We start from the raw sequence: 10388 nt of genomic DNA on the forward strand, positions 1-10388 counted from the left end.
AAATGAAATATTTGACGCATCTACAATGCTTAACATTTCTGTCTAGGTATTTAACTCATAAGATTTTACAACACTGCCTCTTGATCTAAGCTTAAAATTTCTAGGTTCATCTGGCTTACGTAATTTAAAAAGTGATTCATTAGCACTGTCTGAAAAACAACCTTCCATAGCAAGTCCTGTGTTTGTGTTTTTTTTTTGTGTTTCTTTTTTGTACAAAATGAGGGTGCCATTATAAATCACTTACTGTGTACTTTCTGAAACCAACAGGACGCCACAGTCTGGAGACTTTGGTAGCTGTAAACCATTTTTTATGGAATGGCACAGGGGGAAAAAATTGTGTCAGATATGACTGAATTATTTGTCCTGAAATATCACACTTGTCTCTGAGAGAGCCCTGGGCTCTGTAAAGTGACAAAAAACATTAAATATGTGATTGTGAGCCATGGACAGATTCTTTGAATGGCCAATATGAAGACTCTGAGGCACTAGATCTCACATGGCAGCCCATATATGGAAAACAGGAAGCCGAGAGCATCAGTTGTTCTATTTTGACCAATTCTGACAAAGCTGAGATGACATGCACATTTACAGGGTGCAGTTCTGGATAAGGTTGTGTCTAATAAACTCTGGAGAAATCTGTGAACTTACATGGCCTTTAAAATCAACATGAAATGGATAAACCCTATTTAATACGTTCATAATGCAACACATCTGAGAGTGAAATCTGAATGTGTAAAAATGGCTAAAGCTTCCAGTTCCAACATAAAACGCTTGCAATCAATTATTCCTTCAACAATGTGACTTATTTCTCAGCAAAATTAAAAATAATTAATTTAAAATGTAATACTATTTTAATTAGAGTCAGTTAGATCCATCAAAATTGTATTGGATCATATAAAATGACTGTTACATACTAAAATGAGCCAGGAGGGGCGGAGCTAAAACATCAAAAGGGCTCAATGATGTCATCTGGAAGAGAAATGTGGTTTCAGCACATTTTACACTAATGAATCATATGCAGCCATGGCCGCGGGAAGTGGGGGTGCTGGGGGTGCTGCAGCACCCCCTAGTGACGAGAGGGAGAAAAAAAAAAGTAGGCCTATTAAAATATTTTGCACAATTTATAAATTCCTTATGAATATTTTAGAAAATGATTTTGACACACGTAGGCTATTACGTATATATTTTGGATTTTAATTTCATATTTTGAGGCCTAATCAACACGGGTTCGGAAGTTACGTTGTCAACGTCAGGCAGGCAGGTTTGGTCGCCGAGTAACGAGGTTTCCCGCTCGTTCCATGCAGAATACATCCATCTTTATATAATACAGCGCACCTCGACATTTGTACACCTGTAAACAGGGCACCCCGCCTGCATGTAGCTCAGGTAAGAGCATGGTGCTGCCGCGCTTGTAACATTTATTTTTTTGGCAACAAGTGTGGGATCAGCTTTGACTAGCCAAGCAATTGTAAGTAGTACACTATAGTATTTTTGTAAGGTGGTGGGGATGGAGATGGAGAGTATTATTTCGTTCGTGTGTTCTTTGCGTAATGGTTGTGGAGAACTGTTAAATAACATTTAAATAGTCTGAGATTATTTCCTTGTGGTTTGTGTAAAAAGGTTGGAGATGGAGACAGAAAGCTTTATACTGTGCGTGTGTTCTTTGCGTAATGGGTGTGGAGAACTGTTCAATAAACAAATTGCTTAAATAGTCAGAGATTATTTCCTTGTGGTGTGCGTAAAAAGATTTTGGAGTTAATAGAGTTGCATGTGACATAAACGTGCAGTGACTCAAGCCAGCTGCCCAAATCGATTGCATTGTTTTAGCGTTATTGTGAAGTTTGATTAATATTATATTTTGTTGTAATATTATTTGTTGTATCTAAATAAGTTGCATGTATGTATAGGCTATCTGAAATTGTAATGAAAGTAATTATTTCGTTTTCTTTCGATTATTAAACTATTATTTCTCATTCTGCTTCAGATTAATAACGCATTGCGCATATCTGAGAACTGATGTCTGTGTGTTTCAGACCCTGGCTGGCTGTGCACTAAAGTGTATATGACAATAAAATAGTAAATCTCAATGTATTTATTTTTAAAATGTATTTTAAATAGGCCTATAGGCTCATAGGTTTTTTGTCAAAAAAAAAAAAAAAAAATCACAGCACCCCCTGTTCAAAATTACTTCCCGCGGCCCTGTATGCAGCAACCTACATTAAAACAAAAAACAAAAACAGAACAGGGTCTGTTTTGTTTTCATGTGATTATAAGCTGTAAATAACCAAGTCTATTCGCTTAATTACACACCTGAACTCAAGTACAGCATCAGTAGTCAAACAGTAAAGGATGCGGTGTCTAAACGTAAACCAGGGCTCTTTCAGCGGTGCACAAAGCACTTAACCCCAGGATGCTCTGCAGGGACCATCAGTGCAATTAGTGCACTGTAAGTCCCTGCAGATGAAAAGCGTCTGCTCAGCGGCGGCTGTAATGAGCATGGGCTTTTCTTCACACTTTGTGTTTGACATTTTTGATGCTCCGTGTACAATTGAGCAGCCTTGAATCGTTGTTTGTGCTGTGCAAACAATAGAGGCTTCCAAGCTGAAATGAGAATGCATAAAGAGCATCTCGGCCATAAGTGCACAGAAAATCCTTTGGATATAACGTTTCTGTTTGTAGGCACATGCCTTATGTTTTCGAGCTGAGTCTCCTTATGTGTGTTGGGGAAAATTGCTTTCTAAGTCGTGATTGCATGTACAAAGACACGTGTGAAGTGTTTCCTTTCAATTTGTGTGTGTGCGCGTATGCTCTTTAAGCTGTAATTGCGTCTGTAGAGTTGCGCTCCATCCCCGGGTGATTTATGGCTCATGCCAGCACAGAGCTAACAAGGGCAATAAATTCCCTCACTTGCTAGTGCTACTGCAAAATGTGTGTGCACTGAGTGTGTGTGTGTGTGTGTGCATTTCCAAACATGCAATCATGTCTTACAGCGTACAACATGCAAACTGCCTCAGAGTCTATTTTTTAATCCTAATTCTTTCCATCAAATCTATACAGACAAACAACATCTGTATGCAAACATTTTGGATTGACTCGTTCATTGGAAAAGTGACAGGTGAGTGACAAAAATGTGCACAACCTTTGACATTGGTTCCCTGACCTTTGACCCCTGGGATTGGCCCATTTGTGTGCAAATGTGCAAATGGATGGAACATTTACTTATATGTGTGTGTTTATATGAAATTGAGAAAGAGTGAAGGAAAAAAAGTTTAAGAGTAAAACAAAGAAGTATGCACAGATCATTTATGGTTGCAACCATAGAAACAGGCTATATGTAAATGTTTAATGCAGAACCATCAAGTCTTGCCTCCTACAGCGTGCAATTTCTGCAGCACCAAACAGAATTGGAGAAATAAAAGGAGTGTTTCAAAAACAGATTTCAAATCCTTCTTTCATTGTTAAAACAAACAGACAGACAGTCCCATTGAAGATATGCATACTTAAAGTCAGGATTGAAAAATACTACAAGGCAATACAATAGTAATTACTTAATGCAAAATAATGGTAGCACTTTATTTTACAGTCCTGTTCCTCATGTACATACTATGTACTTATTATAGTAATTACAATAACTATGTAATAACTAGGTACTAACCCTGAACCTACCCCTAAACCTAACCCTTCCCCATCTAGTTACCTTGTGTTACCAGAACTTTCTTATATAAATACACTGTAAGTACACTATAAGTACATGTTACTACACATACTGTAAAATAAAGTGCAACCAAAATAATTATCGTAATATTATTAATAATATTACATTTCACACCTCAGAAGTCTGTGTGTATATATATATATATATCAGCCTCATAAGCTGTTCAGCACTGAAAACTTTTTTATTGAGATGACCTGCTTCATTCATTAAGTCGCATGAAATATGACTGCACAAACTAATAAAGAAAATATATGTACAAAAAGGTATAAAACATATTAAAAACTTTAAGAAAAAAAAAAATATATACATTTGTAAGCCATTGTTGGAATGTTCAGTGCTGCAAAGTACTGTAAATGAGTTGATTTTTGCCCTAAAAATACCTCACACCTCAGAATCACAACCTAAAATGACACCTGAAAGATCTGCAGCTAACAAAAATAACCCAAGACAGGTGTGATATCCTCAAAGACTCAAGTCGACTCCTGACAGACACTGATCCACCTGCTGCCAGGACACAAATCTCACAAAACTACATTTTTAAACCACTCGTAGCGCAGTACTGAAGTACAGAGCTGGAGATACTTTGCTTTGTTGCTGTCAGCGAGTTGTAGCAGGGTTTAAAAAGTAGTTGGTGGCTGTTCTGCGCCAGTGTGTGTGATTCATGCCCTTTAAAGGCCACAGTGAACCCTCTCGTTTCCATCTTAAAAGAAATAGACAGATATTCATGGCTTTCCCTCCCCTTTTCATGATTCCCTCATTCCAAGGAGAGGTGAAAGACCACGGGAGATCTGAGAGTCGTTCTGAAACCTCCAGATCATTTTCAGGCAGCTTGTGGGTGAGTAGACATACAAACACACACACACACACATATACCATTCTGGCCTCTGAACCCCAAAGTCTTTCATCCAGACTCGTTTTAATTTTCCCCTCAGTCTCTCAATTTACACTGCATTTTCAATTCTCATCAATCTCATCCGGCTGGTACACTCTTATCCAGTGCTGGGTAAATTACTTACAAATTTTAGTCCATTGCTAATTACAAATAACATGACGGAAGCTGTAGTTAGTAATGTAATCCGTTAGATTAATTAAATCATAAGAATGTCAAATTAAACATTGTGTAACCTCTCCATTTTCTGTGTGATTATATTCGTCGGACAAGTGGCTGTTGTTCGAAGTTACTGTAATGGTGTATTCACACCAAACATAAATAAAATTATTTGTGCAAGTAGATTATATACAAAGTCAATACAAAGACGTAAATTGAGGCCAGGTGACGCGAATGGTGCAAAATGCGCGATGGGTTTGCCGCGAATGCAATATAATCAGCTGGACATAAGCTGGAGCTAGGCGGTAGACCATCTTGGAACAGAAACATACCAAGTTCAAGGTGGTCAAATGGCTTTTAGATCATGGTGGCTGATCAACCCACTTGCCTTCTTGGATCTACTAGAAATAAGCTTCCAAAACGTAGCTACCAGCTTAAAGCTGGAACACTTCTTTTATGCCACATACCCTACTACTTTTTCACAGTTTATTGTACCTCTGCCACCTTACAGGCTGACGGATATCACATACACACACTTTCACACATACTTCATCTTCCTTGTGGATTTCTTGGTCGTATGGACTTAAAAAATGTGAGTGGTGTTTGCCTTTGTAAAAATAGCATTGTGGTTTAATGCCAGTATGTTGCTATGTGGTTGATTGGTTTTCAACGTGTTGATATGTGGTTGACAGATGACATACTAAAGTTAAACACTTACAGTCAAGAATTTGATCCCTAGCCCTAAGTATGAGTAATAATAATAGTGATGCTTGCCTTCAGAAGCAACACTAATAAAAACCCAGATATTTCGGTTCCACTGACAGAAAACTCACTGTCAATATGAACAAGAAAATGACAGAGTGAGAGAAAAGGGGAACAGAAAAAAATTGAGGGTTAAAGCTAAGTGTGTGGGTCAGACAGAATGACATGACAACTGCAATAAATGTAAATAAAAGAGCTTTGTGTGGTAATTCAGTCCACCCGACAAGAGGCTTAACACATAAATCTACCTCACACAAACACACACACTTTCCGGCACATACACACATATTCCTTTACAGAGAAATCATTATTCACAGACACACACATGTAACAACTTTGTCCTGGACAAAAACAAATGATCCCATCAAAACAGTGCATGTGAAATTAATGCAGTGCATGAAACATTAACCATAACACTATCAAAATTTCAAATCGCACTTCAAATGTTCCCCCTCAGTCTCAACTGTCAAAACTCGACCTAAATAAAATGTAGGCCAATGCAGTGTTTAACTGGCCTGAGGTGATAAACCAATAAAGCCTATTCACTCTTCATTTATGTGTCCCATGAAGCCACTGTGAGTGGCATAGAACTATGTTTTATTTTTTCACTTTCCGTATTACCGTCACTATCGACAGCATATTAGCTGTATTCAATACCTAGTGAGTATGGATGTAAAGTAAACTACTTAAAACACCACAATAAGCTGAAAAGAATGAAGATTTGTTAACGTACCATGTTAGCTATTTACCTCACAATGAATGAAAGACTGCACAAAACTGTACAAGTAAGCCACAACATATTCAACAAAATTCCATGCACTTTACAAGACATCACTGAGCTTTAAAAAAAATTCAAAATGAAAAACATGATCAACACATACCTGTTTCTTCATCAATGGTGAATCTCCCAAGACCACTGCCATCACGTATGGAGTACTGCACCTCGCCATCTCTTCCTGTGTCATCATCCCTTGCAGACACCTGGAGCACAGAAGTCCCGATCCGAACGCTTTCCTTTACTGATCCGTTCATGGCGAAGTTCGAGAAATATGGTGCGTACAGGTTCTCATTAACATCCACCACCTCCAGTTCAACAAAACTAACTGACAGGAGAGACACCGGTCGGCCTTTGTCTTTCGCTCGAACTGTTAGGTTGAAGATCTGTTGAGTTTCGTAATCCAGCTCCTTGGTGAGACGAATGGCACCACTAATCTTGTCCACCTCAAAATGGCCATCGTAGTCGTTAGCGAGTGAGTATCGCACCTGCCCTCCAAGTCCCAGGTCAGGGTCTTGTGTATCCAGCCAGGCAATGACAGTGCCCACTGGGAGGTCTTCTAGTGCACGGGCGCTGACAACACTTGGGATAAAGGCTGGTGGACAATCATTAACATCCTCGAGATAGATTTTAAGAGTTGTTACTGAAAATTGTTGAGCCACTCGCTCTGCTCGATCTCGCGCTTCCACTTTTAATATGAAGAACGGAACAAACTCACGGTCCAGCTGACCTGCAACATATATAATCCCACTGGAGCTGTTGATGCCAAACTGTGAAGTGCTGGTGAGTAGGGCATACCGGATCTCGCCATTGAGACCTTGATCTTTATCAGTAGCTTCCACCTGGATGACTTCTGGTACCAATAGGGGTGTTTTCGGGAATGCGGGCCTGGTAGCCACCATCTTGAAGAAACTGAGGTGCATTGTCATTTGCATCTGCTATGTAAACCGTTAGAAGCCTCCAGGATGATCTTTGTGGTTGGCCTAAATCATACAGCGTGATGTTTAGAAGATAGCGATCTGTCCTCTCACGGTCTAGAGGAAGGAAGATGCTTATTACGCCATTCAGAATTCCAATAGTAAAACAACTGTCTGTGTTGCCATCAGCAATGGCGTATAAGAGTAATCCATTGAACCCAGTATCTCCATCGAAAGCTTTTACCTGAAACACACTCGTGCCAACTTGTACATCCTCACGCACAGTAATGTCAGTTGGGAAGGATTTATTCATATTGAGGCGTTTGGCGGTTCACAGAGAACAGGTCAATAAAGCCCTCCTCCATTTGGGTTTACTGCTAGCTTTGGCTTTCTTCAGAAGTTTCTCAGCTAGACGTTGGGCTACTCTGGTTTCGGTGCAACTAAAGCTCTTGGGCGGTGACTTCCCTTGCACTACAGATATGTTCACAAACATGGGATCGGAAAAGTGTTCCCCATCTGTAGCAGTAATTTTTAGACTGAATGAGTTTTTGGGTGTTGCAGTGTTTAGGGAGTGATGTAAAGTCATGACACCAGAATCGGGATTTAAGTCAAAGTACCCTTGCTCATTCCCTGAGAGGATCTTGTATTTGACTAGCTCTAGCTCATCAATGTCTATAGCTGACATTGTGGCGATAACCTCACCTACCGGAAGGTCTCGAGAGATTACACCAACACAAGCCACTTTCTCAAATAGGGGTTTATTATCGTTAACATTCTCTAGGTGCACAGTGACATTGACTTCACTCTCACGCCTATAAGGGGAACCCCAGTCAGAAGCACGGGATCACAAAACTAAATCTCTCTACAGATGATTCAAAGTCTAGCTCCTGTGTTGTTGGTGACTGGCTCCGGGTGAACTGCTGAACACTAAAAGGGTAATTGTGTCGAAGCTAGCCATGCTATACTGTGATGTACCCGTTTTCCCCATGGTCACCATCAGAAGCAGTCACCACAACAACAGTTGGTGGCCTACCGCAACAACTTTCCATTTACAAATACCTCATAAGACTGCTGGAGCAAAATGATGGTGCATTATCATTGGCATCCTCAAGAATGATTCTAACCTTGACCCTAAGGTCACTGTCTACTTCTAAGACTTCTAGCTCAAATACTTCCTGTGTGAGTTGGGTGAGCCAACGTGCTGTGCTGATTACGCCTGTCATGGTGTTGATACTGAAGAACCCTGAATCAGCAGATGGAGTCAGAATATACTCAGCATTCATCTGGCTCTGGCTGGAGTTTCACAGCCTCCACAACAGTTCCAGGAGGGGCAACTTCACTCAACAGGACCTCGTATTCGTCCTTCTGAAATGCGACTTCCACCTGGGCTGGTCGTGACAGTCGTAAGTGCACCGTGTGCACAGCAGAAAACTTCTGAGGTGTTCACGATCCCGAGCCTGCAAGCTGAGGTTTAATCCAAATGGATAACTGTCCCAGTCTAACTGCTCTGTTGCACGAAGGACAAACTCGTTTGATCCTTTCTGAGTGACTTCCTCATCCACCAGTTTTTCACTTGGCACATCTGTCCTTTCGATTGCTGAAGAGTTCAAGAAGGTTCCCCAGCCACAATGCTCACTGTTTCAATTTCTCCATTTGCCCCTTCATCAAGATCCTCTACGGTGACCACAGCTACTACTGGGGATTTCTCAGTCCATACAGGTGCTAATGTAACGATACTCAGAGTGGGCACATGCTCGTTAATCCGTTCTACATGAACAAAAAGTTTAGCTGTACTGCTTTACTCCATTATTCCCATAGAGCTTCATTCCCCGGTCTTACAGCTTGGATCTCAAGATCATAGCGACTTTGAGTGTTAACATCCAGCTTCCCACTGAGAGAAACAACTCCGCTAGTTGGGTTTACAGTGAACAGCTCCATCCGCTCCTTGAAAAAGTAATAGAACTCTCCATTTGATCCTATGTCAGCATCCGTGGCAGTGACCTGAGCTATGCTGGTGCGTAGGGGTGTGCTTTCCGCAATGGTAACTGAATATGTGGTAGGGGAGAAAAGGGGTCGAAGGTCATTCATATCCAATACCTGCACACTAACTTTAGTCCAGTGGCCTCGGATGTATCCCCCCTAATGGAAGCTTTCACTGTCAACACGTAGTTGTCCTGAACTTCACGGTTCAAGATGCAGCATTCCCCCTTTTGTTCTTATCCGCAGGAAGCAGAAATCACCCAGAGTGTACTCCTCAGCCTTGAAGAATCCTTCCTCGTCCCCAGAGGTGATGCGGTACCTTACCTCCACGAGTGATGTTGGAGAGGCGATACCCATGCGCACCTGGCTGGAGCATAGGTGCGGGCGCCGAGTTCTCGTAGACTGATGCATGGTACAGTGTTGAGTAAACTGTAGGTGGGACCTTTCACCTGGCAGTGGCCTGGAGGTGGAGAGAAGTAACAGCAAGAGGGCCAATTGTAGGAGAATGGCCCATATATGCCTGACCCCCCAAAGGGCCATGCTCACTGCCATCCCATCACCAAACCCATCCTGGAGACAGAGAGAGAGAGAGAAAAAAAACAGAGAAAGATGTTAGGAAGAGCAGATGACATGACAGTACACAACCTGACCTTTCACATCTAAAGCTCATAGGTCACTAAGGATCAGTCAAAAAGATCAAGCACAAGCCAAGGAAGTTATGTTCTGAAGAAGGGCTGGTAGCCAGGCAACCGCAAGCCGAATGACATCACTACCCAAGTCTCAAAATGGACATTGACACACAATTACATGCTAGAGAAAAACCAGGAGGATGCAATCAGGAAAATTCACTCACTCACACACTCTACACACAAGAAAAAAACAGCAGGAGAATGCAAGTCAGGAACAAAATAATTATAGAGAATGAAAGATCAAAAATACAACCCGTGAAAACGAAGACACACACACACACTCATTATATGACATGGTTTTAAAAAGAATCTAGAGAAAGGATAAAATGTTGTGGATTCAGCAATCTACTGGTTATGATAAAGTGCTGCTGGAGAGGAAGTCTGTGAGTGTGGGTTTACTTAGCTATATTTGGGATACAAATTGTCACCAGAAGTTAGCTGAATCCAGCAAAGCCTTTGGGGGATTTAAACTGAAAAAAGTATCATAAATCCAATAAAATGT

The 10388-nt window shown here is 40.9% G+C and overlaps 1 protein-coding gene and 1 pseudogene across 1 annotated transcript in view; both read right to left on the reverse strand.

Moving 5' to 3' along the window:
- The window catches only part of LOC113072658 (protocadherin Fat 3-like), a gene marked incomplete at its 3' end in the record, with an annotated part of 30547 nt that extends 23402 nt beyond the window's left edge, over positions 1-7145 (reverse strand). Inside the window, exon 1 of the mRNA XM_026245634.1 lies at positions 6407-7145. Coding sequence (XP_026101419.1) covers positions 6407-6557 — 151 coding nt within the window. The remainder of the gene's footprint in view (positions 1-6406) is intronic.
- A 10-nt stretch (positions 7146-7155) lies between these two features.
- On the reverse strand, positions 7156-9737 carry LOC113072657 (protocadherin Fat 3-like; annotated as a pseudogene).
- Positions 9738-10388: the final 651 nt, after the last annotated feature.

This window comes from Carassius auratus, unplaced genomic scaffold (genome assembly GCF_003368295.1).
Source record: "Carassius auratus strain Wakin unplaced genomic scaffold, ASM336829v1 scaf_tig00009836, whole genome shotgun sequence".
NCBI lineage: Eukaryota > Metazoa > Chordata > Actinopteri > Cypriniformes > Cyprinidae > Carassius > Carassius auratus.